The 21,317-nt window shown below is 34.9% G+C and overlaps 3 protein-coding genes across 3 annotated transcripts; 2 read left to right on the top strand and 1 right to left on the bottom strand.

Annotated features, from left to right (window-relative positions):
* LOC18601598 (probable ubiquitin conjugation factor E4) lies at positions 5,551 to 12,620 on the top strand. Its single transcript, XM_007032588.2, has 16 exons — positions 5,551 to 6,576; positions 7,796 to 7,985; positions 8,246 to 8,397; positions 8,491 to 8,773; positions 8,858 to 9,010; positions 9,510 to 9,713; positions 9,811 to 9,923; positions 10,022 to 10,136; positions 10,309 to 10,398; positions 10,506 to 10,709; positions 10,809 to 10,904; positions 11,056 to 11,178; positions 11,390 to 11,482; positions 11,609 to 11,773; positions 11,988 to 12,077; positions 12,165 to 12,620. The coding sequence occupies exons 1-16, from the start codon at positions 5,699 to 5,701 to the stop codon at positions 12,342 to 12,344; spliced, it is 3,129 nt and encodes a 1,042-aa protein (XP_007032650.2). The 5' UTR covers positions 5,551 to 5,698; the 3' UTR covers positions 12,345 to 12,620.
* LOC18601597 (tRNA (guanosine(18)-2'-O)-methyltransferase) lies at positions 12,815 to 16,091 on the bottom strand. Its single transcript, XM_007032587.2, has 6 exons — positions 15,864 to 16,091; positions 15,107 to 15,557; positions 14,767 to 14,905; positions 14,478 to 14,539; positions 13,959 to 14,097; positions 12,815 to 13,297 (listed from the first exon to the last, which is right to left on the bottom strand). The coding sequence occupies exons 1-6, from the start codon at positions 15,973 to 15,975 to the stop codon at positions 13,160 to 13,162; spliced, it is 1,041 nt and encodes a 346-aa protein (XP_007032649.2). The 5' UTR covers positions 15,976 to 16,091; the 3' UTR covers positions 12,815 to 13,159.
* LOC18601595 (UDP-glycosyltransferase 708C1) lies at positions 16,873 to 18,990 on the top strand. The gene has a single exon (XM_018118927.1). It carries the CDS (start codon positions 17,343 to 17,345, stop codon positions 18,795 to 18,797), a length of 1,455 nt encoding a protein of 484 aa, XP_017974416.1. The 5' UTR covers positions 16,873 to 17,342; the 3' UTR covers positions 18,798 to 18,990.

Here is a 21,317-nt window from a genome sequence, read left to right as displayed (position 1 = left end):
TGATTACTTTTCCACCTTCGTATGCTTCATGGCATACTTAAAAACACCATATTTAGGCATCTGGCCTCCTTCAGACGTAATTATATTTGATAAGAGAGTGTTAGTTAAAATTTTACCTATGCAAGTATACGTATCAAACAAATAGTATACTAATAAGTAGAGTATCGATCCCTTAGAGAATTATTCCAAAAATTTACTAAGTATTAAAATTAAAATAATTTAGTTTTATTCAAACAATCAAAATTTGGATAACTAAATTAACTAAAAATTAATCAACTAGAACTAAACTAATTAACATTAATTAAAAATCAAAGCAAAAATATAATGGAATGCAAATCAAATTAGAAAAACCTAAGATTACAATATCCCTCACACTTCATCTAAATCTTACCTTTCTTTCTCCTAACTTAATATCTAAATCTTACCTTTCTCTCTTAACTTAATCCAATGAGTTGAATTGCAAATCTAGGGTTTTCAATTATTTATAATGCTCTCCTGAGTCTCTTATAAAAATATCTACTTTAGCTAAAACATTATATTTCTATGTGAATTGAAATTAAAATAGACTCATTAAATTCAGGTTTTAACATTAGTTACATACAACATATAGGTATATTCTTATCTTATACACAAATCAATTTATTCATTCAATTAAATAAATATGATCATATGCTATTCCTATTTTAGTCTACACTAACCTTCTTTTCTTAAGTTTGTTTAGGTTTCTAGATCAATTTAATTGGTGATTAAGAAATTAAAAATATTAAGAATAAATTAGAATAAATAATTCTATTTATTAAAAATAAGCTAGAAAGAGATTAAAAATTTAAACTATAAGTGAGTTCAATTGTAATCCTAAAAAAATAAATTTAACTACTCCTAGTTGCAATAAAAACAAAAACCATATTAAGTTTAGCCATCAAGAGTAATCAAGAATAATAAAAGCTAAGAAAGAAGAAAATAAACAAATTTTGGCAGCTTTGATCTTCAATCTTCAACCTCAACTTCTAACTTCTTAAACCTCTTTTAGGATTTCTCCTCAATGTGTCTATGTGTCTGACTTCTCCCTAAGCTAACTATTTATAACCTAATTTAACATAATTCTACCTAAACTAAACTATTTTAGCCTAAAAACACTTGTTATGGACTTACAATAAGTATAAGGCCCAATAGGGACTTAGTCAGCTCATAGCTTGCTCTTTTCCATCTTGTTTCTTCAATTTTCCAACTTAACGTTGCGGCACACCCCATCTAAGCCACAGCATTGTAGTACCCTGTATTTTGATACAGTGGCTAATAAAGTTTATGGATGCCAATTGAGGTTAATTACCAAGTTAAAAAGGATAATTCAGAAATGAACCTGTGAAATCTTGATCTCTATAAACACATAACTAGAAGTAGAAGCAATAATGCGGATCAGGGGTAATTTCGTAATTTCTCGTGGTGAGCTCCTACGAGTGGGTTTTTTTATGCTATTAAGGTCTAAATAGGCCTAAGGAATGAATAAATGATGTTTATGATGGTAAAATAAATGAAAAAGATAAAAATAATGATAATTTCCATGGTAGGGGTAAAATGGTCATTGTTCATCTCCGGTTGAAATTTTTACGTTTTCGTGAACTCGAGTATTTTTAGACTATTATGGACTTTGTTTCGATGTCAAAAGAGTAAAAAGGTTGCACAAAGGATGGGAGGAAGACAAAGCTACCATTTAAGGGCATTTTGGTAATTTTAGTGAAAATTTGGATTAACTTGAAGCATAAATATCTAAGCTCCAACAGCTTCCAACAGCTTCTCCTTCTTCATCCCAGCCCTTCTCTTCATTTCACGTTTTCTTCATTCTCCATGGGAGAAAAACCTTGAATCCTCCATAAATCTCTCATGGAAAGTCCAAATTTCATGCTTTTGCCCACTCCTTCATAGGGTTTTTCATGCTCTTTCACTTTTACACCTCAACAGCCTTTAAAAATCTTTGTTCATCACTTTCTCTCACTAGTTGGAAGTTTTAGAGAGAAAAAGAGAGACTTGCCATTGTAGCTTGAAAACTCTTGAAAATGAGTTCAACTATAAGTCCACCAAGGTGAGTAATGAATTAGATTTAATTTTCAAGTTGTTGATAATGGTTGATGATTAGAGTGGTCAATTAATCTATTGTTGAGATTGTTAATCATTTTTAGAGTGACTAGAGTAAAGTAAACAAATAGCCACTTAATGGTAATTGAGAGCTAGTTAGGAATAACTAGCTAAACTTGAATTAGGAAATAGCTTTTGAGAGTGTATTAATGCCAATTTGGGTTGGTTGTGATGTTGTGTGTGTATAGGTTCCAACAAGGCCTCACATGTCCAATTGGAGCATTAGTTGAGGTTAGAGTCAAACAAAAGAATCAACAAAGCCGGTGAGTGAACTTGCATTTCAAAATTGTTTTGGGAAAAATAATTGTATTTGTATGAAACATTTGAATGATTTATTCCAACTTTTCTTTAAAAATGTGTGCCCGGGAACAAGCCTTTGATAAAACGTTTTGATATTGTGAAAATGTGAAATGTGTAAAAGGACAAACCTATGTGCTCCTATATTATGTTGATATATACATATATATACGAATATATGTTGTGCATTGATGAATAATGTTGTGTAATGATATTGACCCGGCTATGTGCGAGTAGGAGTGAGCATAAGCCGATGATGACTCAGCTATGTGCGAGTGGGAGTGCGCATAAGCCGATGATGACCCAGCCATGTGCTAGTGGGGAGTGCATATGAGCTGATGATGATGGGAGGGTGTGCATGATGATGATGGGAGGGTGTGCATGATGATGGATATATATATATATACATATATAGATATGTGTGTTATAGAAAGTTTATGAAAATAATTGTGATTGTGTTGTGTGTTGGCATTGTTAATTGCTCCAAAAATTACTTTTTATTTCAACAAGAAAAGGGCTTTTGATGTAATAAGACCCATTTCACTCAAAATGCTCTATTTCTCGCTACAGTGAGATTCATTTTCATTGCAGCGAGAAACTCTCGGATTTTAGGGGTCACACTGGCCTGATTCTCGCTGCAGCGAGAAACTCTCGGGTTTTGGTGCAGTGCTTTCACTCTGATAAAGATTTTGACCATCTTCCCACCTGAAATGGGAAAAGTGGTAAACATAAAAGTTGTAGCCCTGCCTCTTATCTTTCTAATGGTCTAAAAATCAGGTCAATTGAACTTCTGTAGTGGTAGATATGATAGAAAAACTGAAATATATGCAAATTGAGACTGTTTCTTGCTGCAGCTAGAAACTTGCTGCCATGCTTGCTACCTTGCTTGATTTTGACCTATTTTTCACCCATTTAACTTCATGGATTGATCATGGGTTTTTGCAACACTATGAGGTTATTGATCAAAGTTTGAAATAAGGAGTTTTTAATAAGAAATTAAATCAATTGCATTGTTTTTTAAACAAGTGCATCATATTTTCCAAATTCCTTCTACCGATTGCTTGTTCCCTTCTTGTGTTCACTCTCTGAGTTTTTTGCTCACATTTTTAAACTTCATGTTTTCAGATTTGGAGGTAGTTGGGACCTAGATTGAGTTGTCCACGTATGCTCGCCTTCTTATGCTAGGTATTATGGCATCTCAGTAGCTGTACCTTCACTTACGGTCACTCCGTTGACGGTCAAGAGTCTTATGCTTGTGTACATGTATAAGTAATGAAGACCACTAAGATTCATGTTAAAAATCAAATATGTATATTTGATTACTGATGCCATTATAAGGTGGCAAATAAGTGATACTATGTTAGCATAATACAAATGTGAATATTGGATTACTATAAAACGTTACTGAAATATTTATAATTGAGAGTTGCAATATGTGGTTTTAGAATGATGATCGGTTTGCATAAAAATGCTTGCTTAGGCTTAGTGGGCTATGCCCATTGGGCCCATGCACCGGTCATGGCCCGGTATTTAGGCTGTGACAAGCATTCCCTTTGCTTCATGGCTTTCTTCTTGTCGACTGTTGCACTCTGTCAACTTCAACTACAATTTTCTCTATCTTCGAGGTAGAACTAGGTAAAGTGATTCATGAAGGTTGTAGCTCTATTTGTTAGCTTTCCAATGGTCCAAGAATCGCATCATTTGGAGATCTGGAATGAGAGTTATGCTCAAAAGATCGTGACATGTACGAATAAAAACTAAACTCCTTAAGCACCTTTCTTCATCCAATTAAACCTTATTTTTCTAGAGTTCTACAAAAAACATAAAAACTAATAAATAATAACTAAACTAAGATAAATAAACATAAAATTAACATAAAATAATTTAATAAAAATAAACTAATTAGAAAAATAACTAAATCATAACTTAAATTGAAAAACTTAGCTAACTTTTAAAAACAATTTGAGATAAAAATAATTTTATAAAATAGAATTATCCAAGGGTTAGAGATAGAATACACAAACACTAAAAAATTCTCAATCAACTAGGAAAGTGTCTTACCTACTAATACCATAAATATAGGCTCTTTGGACTACTTTAGAGTTTAATGAACTTGGAGTTTAACGCCCAAAAGATCCTCAATTGCATGATGTGATTAGCAGTTCATATTAAATTTTCAATAGAGCGATCAACGAACCTTTACGATGAAAGGATGATGCTTAGTAAATAGATATGTATCTACTTTTCATTTGTAATTGTCATGTTCTTGTACATTTTTGACTTTTTATTTTTAATTGATTTTAATAAAAATAATTCAATTTGTGTTCATGTTTTTATTAATTAAATAAAATATTCTTAACATATTTGTAATATTTAAAATTATTTCTTTTACACATTTGTATTCATGTGGTTTTTAATTTTTTTATCATTATGTTTTAAAAATTAAAAAAAAATTTCTAAATATCAACAAAATTTTACTAACGAATTCACACTTTTTATTGATGGAATTTGCTGATAAGGTTTATGTATAATTTGTTGGCTATTTTATCGATAGTCTACTGAAATAATAGGTGATTATCACTAATTACTCCTTTAGTCAACGGATTGGCTACTTTTTCAATAGAGTGGCCAACAGAATATTCCATTGACAAATTATTCCATCATCAAGAAAATAGAAAAACCAATGAAGATATTTTCGACCATGTACAGATAGATTTTTCTATCGATATTTTCATCAATAAATTGAAATATTGAAAGATTATAATGCTTTGGTAGTGTTAAATAACTTATGTTCTAATAAATTCAATTCCTTAAAAATAGCAAGCCCTCTTTTCTTACTTAAATATTGAACAACCAAGCCTTTTTCTTGAATTGGATTTGGAACAATAACCAAACCTCTTTACATGCTTGTTGATTGAATTGGATTTGGAACAATGCGAGGTTATATATATATTCCTTGAAAACTTTACACGCTGACGTGGCACCATCCTATTGCACCAACAACGTAAGTTCTCTACTCCGAGGTCCACAGGAGAAAAAACAGAAAAAGCTCGAAAAGAACACACAACACCCCCTTCAACGTTAAAAACGACATCGTCCAGCCCTCACTCGAGACTTCTTTCTCAAAGGTCTTCCAACATCCTCAAGCTCTCTCTTTTCTCCACAATGTTCGAAGCCTAAAGTTTTCCAGGAAAAAATAATCCCTGTTTGTTTCTGACGAAAAAAAAAAAAAAGGAAAAATCCATTTTCATTTTTTTTTCTGCAGAATATGGCAACCCAAAAACCCCAAAGAACTCCAGAAGAAGTTGAGGATATAATCTTAAGAAAAATCTTCCTTGTAACCCTTAAAGAAAACCAAGAAAACTCTTCTTCTGATCCAAAGGTAGTTTACCTTGAGAGGACCGCAGCTGAGATCTTAAGTGAAGGAAAAAGTCTTTTACTTTCACGTGATTTAATGGAAAGGGTTTTAATTGATCGTCTTTCTGGTGACTTTCCCAATTCCGAATCTCCTTTTCTTTATCTCATTGGTTGTTATAGAAGAGCTCATGAAGAAATCAAGAAGATTTCCAACATGAAAGACAAAACGCTGCGTTCTGAGATGGAGGCTGCTGCTAAACAGGCTAAGAAGTTGGCTGCTTCTTATGCTAGGATTCATCTGGGAAATCCTGAGTGGTTTTCTAATGGGAATTTAAGGGATAGTAACTTGAAAACGGGTTCTTCTTTGTCTTCGAATTCGCCTTTGTTGCCATTACTTTTTGCTGAAGTTTCAAGTGGAGTAATGCTTGATGGGTTTGGAGGGAATGAATTGGGAAGTGGGGTAGACTGCCCACCAGGGTTCTTGGAGGAGTTCTTTAAGGATTCAGATTTTGATACTTTAGACCAGATTTTAAAAGGGTTGTATGAGGATTTAAGAGGGAGTGTTTTGAAAGTTTCAGCTTTGGGGAATTTTCAGCAACCTTTGAGGGCTTTGTTGTATTTGGCACATTTCCCTGTTTGTGCTAAGAGTTTGGTTAATCATCCTTGGTGGATACCTAAAGGGGTTTACTTGAATGGACGTGTTATTGAAATGACTAGCATTTTGGGTCCCTTTTTTCATGTTAGTGCTTTGCCCGATCATACCATTTTCAAGAGCCAGCCCGATGTTGGGTGAGTTTTGATGCTGATTTTGCATTTTGGTGTGTGTGCTGTTTGTCTTAATGCTTGTTTTAGTTGTGTGATGTTTATTGAAAAAGATTATTGACTATGTGTGTTTATGAAGGATTACTGATTGTGTGTGTTTATGTTTAATTATCATATTTAATTGGGTTCTAGTGGGTATGGAGTAGCTATGAGAAGTTATTGAAAACATTGACAGCATAAAAGATTGTGATTTTGCTTTGTGATATGAATTTAACGTTTGAAGACTTGGATTCCTGGTGCTAATATTCTTTTAGGAGTTCCAAACTGACCTTGTTAACGGAAAGGGAGGTTAAGTTTCAGCTGAATGACATTAGAAACCATGGTTAAGTTACCTTGTCCATCCTGCTAACCTTCAAGTATGAAGAAAAACAATGTAGTCGGGCAGTTACTTAATGGAGATGTGCAGGGATAGCAAGCTAGCAATGGCAGTGAATTGCAGCATTTGTCTTTTTGGTAATGGGGGTCTCTTAAAATCTTTGTGGATGGCTGACTCAAAATTACATTGCTTGCTGGCTTTTAACTATTTTATAGCAGTCTTGATTGCTCATCTCTGCATTATGTGCTAGTGACCTCTAATGGGAAGATTTAGCAACCTTACTCTTATTGAAGGCTGCTTGTCTGAATTTGGATTTATTGGTTGGCTTTTGTTGATGTTGTCTAGTGTGAAGTGAGGCTAGATTCAACCTATAAGTTATTTTACCTTATCTTTACCCTCTGCATCTGTACTGGAGTAGGGCTTGCAGGTGCTGATTGTTCTCTGGAATAAGGTTGGATAGTTAGCTACTAGGTTGACTTATCTATATGTGCATGTGATATAATTTGGAATTTGTGCTTAGCTTTTTTCTTATACTGGTGAGAAGGTCTTCTCTTTTACTTTGAGAGAGGCTTGATGAAGTGCTTGAGTGCATTGATAGGATGATGTTTAATGTGGATCTTTATTTAATTGGAAGTAATTTGATGTTTGAATTTTTGAGGGAAAGAAGAAATAATGCAGGAAGGTAGCTTATTTGTATATTTTACAAATCCTTTGGATCTTTTAAGTTGTGGTTGAAGATCCATGCCATTTAGTTTATTTCATAGTTTATCTCAATCTTAAAAGTTCTTATGCAGTTATCTTTAGTTATGAAATCTTTTTCTTTTCTATTAGCTTTTGTCGAGTAATAAATTGTATCTCTTCAAAATACAGCCAGCAGTGCTTCTCAGAAGCATCAACTCGACGGCAAGATAACTCATTCATCAAGACTATCATGAATACTTTATATGACGGTCTGGCAGAAGTTCTTCTGTGTCTCCTTAAAAATACTGAGACCCGTGAGAGTGTCCTTGAGTATCTTGCAGAAGTCATCAATAAAAATGCATCCAGGGCCCATATACAGGTTCTATTTTTTCCCAGTCCTTAATAACATTTTTGAGTGGCAGTTACAATGCTTATCAATGACCAAAAGCTCAATTATGGCCATTGATACTGCATTGCTGATCGATGACAATTTGTTCTTTTGTTTACTAAGAATGTTTTAAATAAAATGCTGGAGTCTCTTTTGAATTACACTTATTTGATTTTGCTTTCAATGTATAAGAATATTTATACTTGGTTTCTTTGACACAATGTCAATGTTGTTGATGACATCTATCATAGGTTGATCCTATATCTTGTGCTAGTTCTGGAATGTTTGTCAATCTCAGTGCTGTTATGCTTCGACTTTGTGAACCGTTTTTGGATGCAAATTTAACAAAAAGAGATAAGATTGACCCAAACTATGTTTTTTACAGTAATCGTTTGGATTTGAGGTGAGGACCTTTTATTCAGTGGAGATCATTGTGCTTTTAACTGTTATATTCATTGACTTCTTTTGCTAAGTATTCTCTATGAACCTGTGTTAGGGGGCTAACTGCTCTGCATGCAACCTCAGAAGAAGTTTCTGAATGGATGAACAAAGATAATCCTGTAAAAACTGATGGGACCAGACCACATGGCGATGGTGAAAATCGTCTGCTGCAATCTCAAGAAGCTACCAGTTCTGGAAGTACCCTCAGTGTGAAGCCAACCTCAAGTAGTGGTGAAAAAGCTAAATATCCATTTATTTGTGAATGCTTCTTTATGACTGCTAGGGTACTCAACTTGGGCCTCCTAAAGGCATTTTCTGACTTCAAGCATCTAGTCCAGGTAATGCATTACTGATTCTTAAGCTTTTTCTGTTCTCTTGTTTCTTCTCTGATGAGTGACAATATATGGTTTGCCCCCATCCAGGACATTTCAAGATGTGAAGATACTCTTGCCACCTTAAAAGCTATGCAAGGACAGGCACCTTCTTCACAACTGGAGCTGGATATATCTAGGCTTGAGAAAGAAATAGAACTATATTCGCAGGAAAAATTTTGTTATGAGGCTCAAATTTTGAAGGTACATCCCCTCTCTTCCCCACCAAGTGTGCCCACACTCAACACACCAACAAATGCACATGGGTTTGCTTGTCTACTGAAGTTTAAAGTGAATTAATATCTTTTCTGTTAATTGGAAGCTATGTTATCTTGTACAGTCTTGGGGTGTGAAAATGTTCAAACTTTGAACCATTGCATTAGCCATTTTGAGTAGTTGTGATCACTCTTATCCCCCCTTCTGCCTTATTCGTCTTGACACCTGAAGAAAAGAAAAGAAACAATAAGAAGAAGAAGATTCCAAGAGAAACACAAGCCTATGCCTCTTCCTTTCTCCTTGTTATAAGAGTGCCCTTTCTCTTTGTTGTTTTCCCTCTTCTTCCATATTATAGGATTTTTTCCCCTTCTGGAATAGGAGATTTTGTATTTTTATGTTTGTAAAATCTTTGTTATTGAGATATTGGGAAAAGGAAAAATTATAAATTTGTTAGTATTTTGATGTATTGCTTGCTTCTTTTCACAAGGATGGGGCGCTTATTCAACATGCACTTTCATTCTATCGACTAATGGTGATTTGGTTAGTTGGCTTGGTTGGCGGATTTAAAATGCCTCTACCATCTACTTGTCCAATGGAATTTGCTTCTATGCCAGAGCACTTTGTGGAAGATGCTATGGAACTATTAATATTTTCCTCCCGGATTCCAAGAGCTTTGGATGGGGTTTTACTGGTAGGGTTTATATGAGATAGCTATGTGCTCCATTATACCTCACGTTCATTCTTACGATTATGGTTTTATTTTATGTATTTTGCCTTTTGCTTGGCAGGATGACTTTATGAATTTTATTATTATGTTTATGGCAAGTCCCCAATTTATCAACAACCCCTATCTCAGAGCAAAAATGGTTGAAGTTTTGAACTGTTGGATGCCCCGTGGAAGGTTATTCAATCTCTTTCGAAAGATATATACTGTTGTCACGTGTCTCTACCTTAAGAAATATTCCCTAAGTTTACACTACTTTGCTTCCTTCTTTCCAGTGGTTCATCTGCCACATCTACACTATTTGACGGGCATCAATTGTCCTTGGAATATCTTGTGAGGAATCTTTTGAAGCTTTATGTTGACATTGAGTTCACAGGTTCTCATACACAGGTAGCTTATATGCATTAAAAGTGATAAAGAGAGATAATTTGTTAACAATTTAGTTCTAGATATCATGTTACCTGTTTTATTAATGTCATAATTTGTTGACTTTTGATTGTCTCAAATGTGGTTGTTGGCCACCTTTGATGAACTACACTGCTTGTATCTTCTCTATGTGCAGTTCTATGATAAGTTCAACATTCGCCATAATATTGCTGAACTTCTTGAATACCTTTGGCAAGTTCCTAGTCATCGTAATGCGTGGAAACAGGTAGGGTCTTCTTCATGGGCTGGTACTTGTGGCATTTTTTGATGGTTTTTGTTTTTAATTGAACAATCAAAGCATTTCCTAAATTGAATTGTAATATTCAATATCAGATTGCTAAGGAAGAAGAAAAGGGTGTTTATCTGAATTTCTTGAACTTCCTGATCAACGATAGCATCTACCTCCTTGATGAAAGTCTCAACAAAATTCTTGAACTCAAAGAGCTTGAAGCTGAGATGTCAAATTCTGCAGAATGGGAGCGGAGGTCAGCTCAGGAAAGGCAAGAGAGAACTCGACTATTCCACTCCCAGGAGAACGTCAGTATTTCTTTTCCCTTTTCCCCCTTAGAATGTGTATGCATGATTCATGGTTTTGAATTTAGACTTCAATTAAACATATATGACTGATATTTTCAGATTATACGGATTGATATGAAGTTGGCTAATGAGGATGTTAGTATGCTGGCATTTACATCTGAGCAGATTACAGCTCCTTTTCTACTCCCTGAGATGGTAACATCTTTTCATCTGCACCTATGCTTGTTATCCTTAAAATTTATGCTGACAAGTTGTTACTGTTTTTTTTTTTAAATAATGAAGTTTACCTTGTTGTCTCTTTCTATCTTCACTTAATCAATTTTCATTCCTTGTTTCCTTTGTGCAGGTTGAAAGAGTGGCCAGTATGCTCAATTACTTTTTATTGCAACTAGTGGGCCCTCAAAGAAAATCTCTTAGTCTGAAAGATCCTGTAAAGTACGAATTCCGTCCAAAAGAATTACTCGAGCAGGTTGGCATAAAGTGGAATTTTCATTTTGGCATATACTAATATAAAGAGGAAGGAGGAGGTTACTGATTTCTTAAAAAGTCACTTTGACCTTAACTGATATTTTTTGTCCTGCCAATTGCTTGATTGTTTTGAACCAAAAATTGGTGTTGATGCTGTTGATAGAGAATGGAAAGAGATATGCACTAACTCTTATTCTTTTATTTATTTTAAGATTGTCCGCATATATGTTCATCTGGCAAGGGGTGACGCCAAAAACATATTTCCGGCAGCTATCTCCAGTGATGGTCGTTCATACAATGAACAGGTAATTGTTAGCTGTGGACAAGCTATATATATACATAAAATGTTTTAAGTTATAAGTTTCTTTTATGGATATATTAGAATGTTTAAGTTATAGAAAACACAATCTGAAAATTCAAGTTTGCTCCAGTTGTTTAGTGCTGCAGCAGACGTGCTTCGGAGAATTGGCATGGATGGGAGGATTATAGAAGATTTTATTGAACTTGGTGCGAAGGCCAAGGCTGCAGCTTCTGAGGCCATGGACACTGAAGCTGCCCTTGGAGATATACCCGATGAATTCCTTGATCCGATTCAAGTATGTTTATTTACCTGTTGTCAAAATTTGAAATTATTCTTGTTAGTACCGTTCCAGCTATGCTGTTTCTTTTGGTGTCCTGCATACCTAAATATTTGCTTCGTTTGGGGGTTTGGGTGGATGTGCCCATTTATTGAGTACTTTGTCAAAACAGAAAAGAAAATGAAAAAGGATCACTGACCACAAAAAATACCGGTTCTCTTCTTTCCTGCAGTATACTTTAATGAAGGATCCAGTGATTTTACCATCTTCAAGGATCACAGTAGACAGACCTGTCATCCAGAGACATCTTCTAAGTGATAGTGTATGTTCTCACGCGTCTACCCTTTTAAGGATAATTCTGCCAAATAGTTAATTGGCTGATAGATAATATTTAATAATATGATTGCAGACTGACCCATTCAATCGATCCCATCTTACCGCGGATATGCTGATTCCACACACTGAATTGAAGGCACGAATTCAGGAGTTTATTAGGTCCCATGAATTGAAGAGGCGTGGAGAAGGTTTAAACATGCAGAGCTCCAAGGGAACAATACAACCAACAAGTGGGGAAATGTTAATTGACTAGGGCAGGCCTTGTAAGATTACATTATGATGATGGATTACGTTTTATATTGTTGTGAATGGTGGACAGGTGCAATGTATCTAGTTTAAATGTCAATCATATTTCATATAGAAGTCAACCTTACTGGGAAAACTCTTGAAGTGTCTTAGCCAGTAAAGTTTCTGAAACAATACTGCACAAAAAGGATAAATTATATGAAATCAAATACATGTATGAATAATCCAATTGTTTTATGCATAAGTTCCAATGAAGCTGAGCTAGCTCCGCTCTGTTTGCTGTGGCACCAAGGAACCTAAGTTGGTATGAAAATAATTCAAATTCTGCATTATCATCATCTTGTTAAAAATGTTGGGCATGCAGTGAACCAAAGCTGCTGCTTCTATCTCTGCTCCCAGCAAAGGCGGTGCCAGAAATGAATTATACCATATGATGGTATTGGATCATCATTTAGTAAATAGAAAGAAAAGGCCGACTTAAACAATTACTATTTCAGTTTTCTTCATTGCAGAATGTTTGAAGCTACTTAAAACTATAAGAAAACAATCCACTACAAATGTCCTTGCACCAAAACACTTATGGCAGCTACAATGATAAATCATATCTAGACTGTGACACACTACCAAGTTGCATTCTTTGACTACACTGCATTACATCTAACAACTCTCGCTTAACCTACCAACTTGATCAATTGGTCCTTTTCTTCAGTGGCTTGAAATAAATTGTTTTCCATCTCTCAGCAGCCACATCTCAGATTTTTATGTTGCAATTTATGATTATCTTACAGCGGTAAATCATACATCCAACTGTTGACTACTTCATCACAGCCCTGGCACGGCCATAGTGGCCTTCCGCTTAGCATACTCATTAGCTATGCTAATTGCGCTATTATTATGACGCAACAAAAATTCCGCAAGTAAGATTTGGCTTTCTTCCTCATTCAGATCACCGTGACAACCCTGTGTTAGAATGAAAAATATGTAATTGCTATAAATTGAAGCAGACAAACGACTTCATTGCAAATACTAGATGCATAATTATCAAAAAAACTATGTCCCAAAAGGAATGACCCCATCAATAGAACTTTGTACACTTCAACTTGGAGATCCAACAATCAAACCATGCGAAAGGGGTAGGGGTTGGGGTTTATGTAATGCAGAGGGCTATCTTTACTTATGTAGCTCAAGGCTCAATGGCACTCAATATGAAACCATCTGAAACTTGAAGGATGCTTAATACGTGAAAGTAAACTGAAACAAACAGAGTAAAATGTAATTCAACATCCCTCAGTTTGGCACACACATCAAGAAAACTCCTGCGACTTGAATGGGACTCTTAACAATGTAAAAATAAACTACAAACATCCCACATACATAGACACAGGACGTTCCTAGGTGCATAGCAAAAATAAATTTGGATTGTCACATCAACAACAATCCTATGTCCATAGACCAGGGGGAACATAAGTATGGAGCAATAGGTTCATTCAGAGTTTTACATAGAAAGAGGTTTCTGCACATATTTTCTACTATCTCTATGATCCCACAAGACTCAGAATGATAGAACAATCACAATTAGTACATCCCTAAAATATCTATGAAAATAGGCAGTAAATATTACCAGGCGAGTTGTTCTGTCACAAACAGCATGGTGCATGACTATGCCTGCAGCCACTGAAACATTGAAAGAGTCCACCATGCCTTTCATCGGAATACTACAATGCAAATCTGACAGTTCCAGGGCCTCATCACTTATTCCCCTGCAATCAGGGTCCCGGCAACCTCAACTAACATCAAAAGAGACAGGAATAGAAAGCACCGTGACAAAAAATTTGGCCACATTACAGAAGCAAAAATAATGCATATTATATCACAAACTTAGAACATATTCACGAAACTAGGGCTTCAGATGGACTTGAAATGACAAAATCATAAACAAATAGTCTTTAATAAGTTTTTCCTTGTATTGTTTTATTGTTTTCAGCTAGATATTTGATGTTGTTATGAACTACAGAAAATTTAAGTCAGAATTACCCTACTAAATTCTAATGCTAATCATATACGGTATAGGAGCAGCACACTTGAAAAACCAACAAACTACCATAGAAAAAAATATTAGAATTTTACACATGTAATTTACCTATTTTCATTCCCAACTACAATTGCAGTTGGCCTTGACCAGTCCATGTCATATATGGATACCTGAAAATAGAAGCAAATAGTCAATGGCATATTTTTGCAGACTTAGACCCCTAGAAGGTTGATCACCAGCAGCCATCCAGTTGTTCAAAAATTCTATATTGTAAGTGACTATCAAAACCTGATTTAAGAGGAAAAAGGTACATTCTGATTTAAGGATAAAATACATTTATTTATCCTACACACAAAATTGTAGTAAGTACAACCAAAGATGGAAAAATGATCAATACCGCATCCATTCCGACATGTGTTGTAGCTATCTGATAACCGCGTGATTTTAAAACTTCAAAGCACTCTTTGGGAGACTTCCAGAGTTCGATGTCCAACCATTTCTCTGCACCCATGCTAACATGACGGTTGTCTCTGTATCTGCAATATACATATGATGTTAGCAAAGCAATAGACTAATCCAATGTTCATCCTAAACCAACTTAAAACACAATACGTAAAGCTAATCAAAGTAACAATTAGCTCTAATATGCACTAATAATTAGGCATAACAACTGAAAACCCTCGAATTAACAACCATCACCCAGCACAAAACCCTTTTGGCATGAAACCTCTTACCACCTTTTCGAGCTGTCACATGACACCACATGAACTGACTGCAACCCAAGTGCATCAGCAGACCTGAACGTGGCCGAAACATTGCCAAAATCGCACAACCCCTCAACTACCAAGCAAACTGAATAGCTCCTATTTCTCACCACCCTCTTCAACCTTTCTTTCCTCTCCTCCATCAAATATGGTCCCACCGCCTCCAGCACCTCCCTGCTGGTCAGGTAGTCACTCCCACACCTAAACCTATCCAAGTATGGAAACCACTTACTGGGTACTTCCATCCCAGATTTCCTCTCCATTTTCATCAACCTTGACACATCATCTTGGTGAGTCAGCAGGTGCTCCACGGTGTCCTTTGCCAATTCTTCCGGGGATTCATCTTCTAAAGGGGCAGTGTCCTGTACCGCCGAGAAAGATCTCGTTCGGATTCTACGAGAACAAATTCTACTGCATAAAGGAGCTGCATTTAACCAAAACAAAACCTAAAGTAGGACAAATAAAAAGATGGGTTCTTTCATCTAAACTCAATCATATCTGGATCTTGCATTTCTCAATCAATAAAAGAAAAAGGCATTGCACTTAAACAAAAGAACATGAAATGAAGAAATACAAAATATGGGGTTTTGTTTTCTAAAAAGAAAAAAAAATCTAGCCCCAATCATATCAGGGTTTTCTAATTTTGCAAATAACAAGAAAAAATGGGGTTTTTTTTGTTGTAAAAATGTTAAAAAAAAAGTATACGAGATGAGAGAGAAATGAAACGTACCTGAAGTGAGGGGGCGAAGAGAGAGAGGAAGGAAGAGGGGTTTAAGGTTTAAGTCAAGTTTGGATTGAAGAGTAGATAAAGATGTACCGATGAGGGTTTTAGAAGCACTCATTACTTTTTTTGGGGTCTTTACAGAGAAAAAAAATGTCAGTCGGTACTGGGTTTGGCGCCAAGGAGTTGCAGTGTGTAGGTGATGGAAGCTTTTAATTCAAGGGTTTCTCTCATGAATAAGATATTTGGATAGGTTTGGAAGCTAAGTGGATTACAACACAAACGATGTCGTTTCTGGGTTTCTTTATTTTTTTTTACTTTGATGTGTCCTCATTGGAATGATTAGTGGGAAAATTTTAACTACTAATAACCCTTTAATAGAGTATTAATGTATCAGTAAAGCAAATTATGGACCTTGTTTGACCTATGCTACCTAAAAATGGTTAAATTAGTAGGATTTGCAGCACAAATTCAGAATTATTTTAGACCTTTTTTTTTTCATTTTAAAAAAGGGAATGGGATGTAATTCAAGCAAAGACAGTCTTGACTTGAGCTTATGTTACTGGCTAAATTGGCATTAGTGGAGCAAAGTGACCCAATTTCAAGTTATCAAATTGGCATAGCGAACAGTTTTTTATTCCAACCTTTCTTAACCTGTAATCCATGTGCAGGATGCTGCGCAGTGAACATTTTTACTGACCATAATTTATACCCCTCTCGCTGCTGTTTATTGGGATTATTAACACTGAATTTGTTTTGCTCAGAACATTTTCCCTAGTGCTGTCAAATGTTATTGAACTGCGGTTTCTGAAACTGATACTCTTTTAATTCGTCTTACCATGGAAATATTTCGGTTACCTTGCTGCACCTGGCCAGCAAAATAGAACTGTTTGGTCTCGACCAGGAACCAAACAAGTAGAAAATCCTTAGCAGGTTGGGAGTCAAATCGGTTAACCATTTTTCGGCAGTCTGCTAGAACTATCATGTCACTCCTTTCAGTATTGGCCCCTCTTAATGACTGATTTCATCTGCACAAGTTCACAGGATAGCAGTTTAAAAAAAAAAAGAAAAGAAAGAGAACAAGTTGCTTCTATTTATTTATATTACAACATTGTATATCCAACAGGAAACCTATTCTAATAATATTTGCAGCTGCGATCAGACAAAAATGGGAAATCTCGAGGAGATCTCTTTCATGGTTATTGGGCGGTAATTGGCTCCCAGAAAACTAGAATCAAGGACAATAAACGATAGCTCCCCTCTTTCAACTTCATCAAGTCAATGCATATGATTTTCAATCCCATTAGAACAATACCTAAGTGCATCCACTTTGAATGTTAGTTGATCAGAAATCTTGACCTGACGGTTAAACTGTCACAAGGAGATAGCAGTAAAAGCTACCACAGTTTTCAGTACTAAAATGTCTCTCCATTAGAGGAAATTAAACTTAGAGATATTCCATCAATATCCGTCTGCTCATATGTATAAATGCATATAAGTTCCCAAAGAACCTTTACCTCAGATATTTGTGTCGCCAAAATGTCGATTTTCCAAGGTTCTGAAACATCCCAGCCTCACATTGCTCTCTTTCCAAGTGCTGGAATGGGTCACCTGACCCCTTTTCTCCGTCTTGCTTCCATGCTATTGTCACACAATTGTATGGTAACTCTGCTCACTACTAAATCTACAGTATCAGCAGCCGAGTCCACATATATTTCTTTCTTTCTTTCAACAAATCCAGAAATCAAACATATTGAATTCCAAGTTCCTCCTATGCAACCTTCCAATACCACTGCAGATGATCCTTTCTTTATCCAATTCAAAGCTACTAGCCGTTCTGCCCATCTTATTTATCCTTTAATATCTTCTTTATCGCCACCTCTCTCTGCCATCTTTTCTGACTTAGTAGTAGCCTCTGGTGTCAGCAAAGTTGCTGTTTATCTTGGTATTCCTAATTACGCTGTATCCACCACTTCTGCCAAGTTTCTTTCTCTTTTGGCTTATCTTCCAATCCTGACATCTGATGCTGCTAAACTGAGCAACAGATCTACTGACATTGAGATACCAGGCCTAACCCCATTGCCTATATCAAGCATTCCGCCTCCATTCTTCAATCCTGATCATCTTTTTACAGCAACCCTTGTATCAAATGCCATAGCTCTCCCGGATTGCAAAGGAATTCTAATGAATGCATTTGATTGCTTTGAGCCTGAAACTCTTTCAGCAATCAACAATAAGAGAGCTTTAAGAAATCTCCCACCAATTCTCCCCATAGGACCATTGGAAACTTATGAGCTCAAGAAGGACCTGGGTCAGTATCTACCTTGGCTAAACAGCCAACCAGCAGAATCTGTCGTGTTTGTAAGCTTCGGAAGCAGAACAGCCATGACAAAGGATCAAATAAAGGAATTGAGACATGGACTAGAAAAAAGTGAGTATCGATTCCTTTGGATACTGAAGACGAAAACAGTTGACAAGGATGACACTGAAGATTTGGAAGACTTATTAAGCTGTTCATTTCTAGAAAGAACAAAGAACAAGGGCATGGTATTAAAGGAGTGGGTGAACCAGCAAGATATTCTAGCACATCCTGCGGTAGGAGGCTTTGTAAATCATTGTGGGTGGAACTCAGTGATGGAAGCAGCTCAGAGAGGGATTCCAATGCTGGCATGGCCTCAACATGGGGACCAAAGAGCGAACGCGGAGGTTTTGGAGAAGGCAGGGCTTGGAATATGGGATAGGACATGGGGCTGGGGTGGTCAGAGGTTGGTTAAAACGGATGAGATTCAGAAAAGGATCAGTGAGCTGATGACAGATGTGAAGCTGAAGAGTAGAGCCAAGAAGGTAGGAGAAGAAGCTAGGAAAGCCACTGGAAATGGTGGGAGTTCCATAAAGACAATCATGGAAGTCATTGAATCGTTAAAGCAAAACAACAGGAGCTGAGGTTTTCCTTTTTTGGTCAATTTCTTCTTAATTGCCTTATTGTTTTAGGTTCTCTTAAAAGAGAAACAAAAAATAGAATGGGATATTGTTGAAGCAGGAATTTTCTTGACTTCACCAATGTTCTTAGTTTACTTGGCATTAGTGGAACAGTGTGATCCAAGTCAATGTATCTGCAAATTTCAGTCAACTGTTTTAATTGAACTTTTCTTGACGTGTAAACTATGTGAAAGATGCTGCACTAAACATGTTGTTTAACTTTTTATCCTCTTTTGGCTGCTGCTTTTATGCTATTCAATCACATATACAATGAATCTGCTCCATGTTATTCTTGTACTCAGAGACAATGCTAAGCAGTGCCGTAGGGTTCAGTAGATTCCGAGAGTCATGATAAAAACAAGATGTCATCAGCTTAATCTGCTTTATTTTTTCCCCATGAATCAGGTAAATCTGGAAGCTGTCATTTAACGTGTTAAGCTTGGAGTTCCAAATGTACACTTCATTTAAAATTACAAATGGAAGAAATAAAATTCATTACTTTAGCACTTGAGCATTTGGTTCATTGGTTGGTTCATAATCTCAATGCTTAAAGTAGTAAGGTTCTTGCATCCTTAGAGTAGGCATTTACAAGACCTGTGATTTCTTACCCGTCAGAGTAAAATTTGAAATGAATTTTTATATTTTCTTGCCAGCTTGATCAAGTTTGTCATTCTTGGAAAATCGATTCTTTGTTCTTGAGTTATCGGTTTTTCATAAAGTCTAGAACTTTCTGTTTCCAAAAAGTCGATTCTTTCTTCTTTAGATGTCAATTCTTTCTTAATTTGGCTCAAAGGTGGCACCTTTGCAATTTTTCAAAATTCGATTCTTCTTTCTTAAGGTGTTGGTTCTTCATTGTGCTTTGACGTCAAAATTTAATTTTGAATTTCATATTTGACGCTCCAATCTTATCCATTTGTCCCATTTCTTCCTTACTTTCCAAGTTTCTGATTTTAGTCATTGATGCTTCAAGAATCGATATCTTCTTTATGAAAAATCGATTCTTTGTCTTCAAACTTGTGCCTGGATTCCTTCTATTTTCTTGGAATCGATTCTTTCTCTCCAAGCTATCGATTCTTTCTTATCCCAATAGCTTTTGTCTTTCAAGAATTGATATCTCCTTTTCATAAAATCGATTCTTCCTATAAAGAAGTAAAGAATTTTGCTTCCTGTGTAATGAGAATCGATTCTTCATTTACTAAAGGTCAGTTCTTGAGGTTGATACTTTGAGTTTGAATTTGTTCAAAAGCATTTTTCTTTGCAAGATCAGCTTCAAAACTCTTGTGGATTTTCTTTAAGTTTAAAAACATTTTCTAAGCATTTTCAAAGCATATTTAGATCAATCAATTTTATCATTTCAAAACCAAGGGAAAGCTAACAATCTTCTCTTTTTTGACATGACAAAATTAATAGCTAAATTTGCTTATTGAAGAACTCCCCTTGAATTTGTGCTTAACATTCAAAAGATTTTAGAACTAGGGTAAAGCTACAAAAAGGATTTGAAAGCATTTGTCTTGAGAAGAACTCCCCCTAGATCTGTGCTCATTCAAAAAGATTGCATGATATTTAGAAAGCAATTTTGAAATCATTTTTGAAGAAAATCCAGCCATAAACACAAGTAAAGCTTTGGCAAAATTTACATCTAATATTCTCCCCCTTTTTATTATATCAAAAAAGAATAGAAAATAGAGTATAAAGAATATAAAACTCTCAAACAGGCAATATACAATTAAATCATTAATTTTAATATTTTATTTCATTCTTTTTTTTTAAATATTAAAATATAAAGATTTGTAATTAACATTTTAATTTAACTTTGGAAGTTTAAAAATTAACTTTTAATCATTTATAATTAAAACTTAAGCATTTTTATTTTAAATTCGTTTTAATTTTTTCTTTTTGATTTTATTTTCTTTCTCTTTTATTACAATATTTAACTTTTAAATAAAATATTAATTATTTTAATAATGTATTTAAAATATTAATAAATTTTTATTTAAATTTTAATATGATTATTTATTTTAATTTACATAATATTGATTATTTATATTTCTTTTTAAATATGAATAATTTATAATTAAAACATTAACATTATTACTTTATTTTATTCTTTATTTTAAAATATTAAAATATAAAACATTTATAATTTAATTTTTAAGTTTAAAATGTTAACTTTTTATAAGTTAAATTAAAACTTAAACCTTTTTACTTTAAATTCATTTAAATTCTTTTGTTTTACTTTTAAATTTATTTTATTTAGTAAGAGAAACAGAGAGGCAGTTGGGTAGAGTGAGAAAGAAATTGTAAAAAATAAATAAATTACATTTTATATAGTAAGGTAATTGTTAAAATTAACGAAGGGTATTTTTTATCATTAATTTTTTTACTTTATTCCTTGTCTCTTGGAATAGCCAATACCAAGGGGGGCCCTGGTGTTGGCTATTCCCCTATCACCTTGAATAGCCATTCCAGGGAATGGTCATTCTT

The sequence above is a fragment of the Theobroma cacao genome, chromosome 4 (assembly GCF_000208745.1).
Source record: "Theobroma cacao cultivar B97-61/B2 chromosome 4, Criollo_cocoa_genome_V2, whole genome shotgun sequence".
Lineage (NCBI taxonomy): Eukaryota > Viridiplantae > Streptophyta > Magnoliopsida > Malvales > Malvaceae > Theobroma > Theobroma cacao.
The sequence above is the reverse complement of the archived record's forward strand: the minus strand, read 5'-3'. Positions and strand labels throughout refer to the sequence as shown.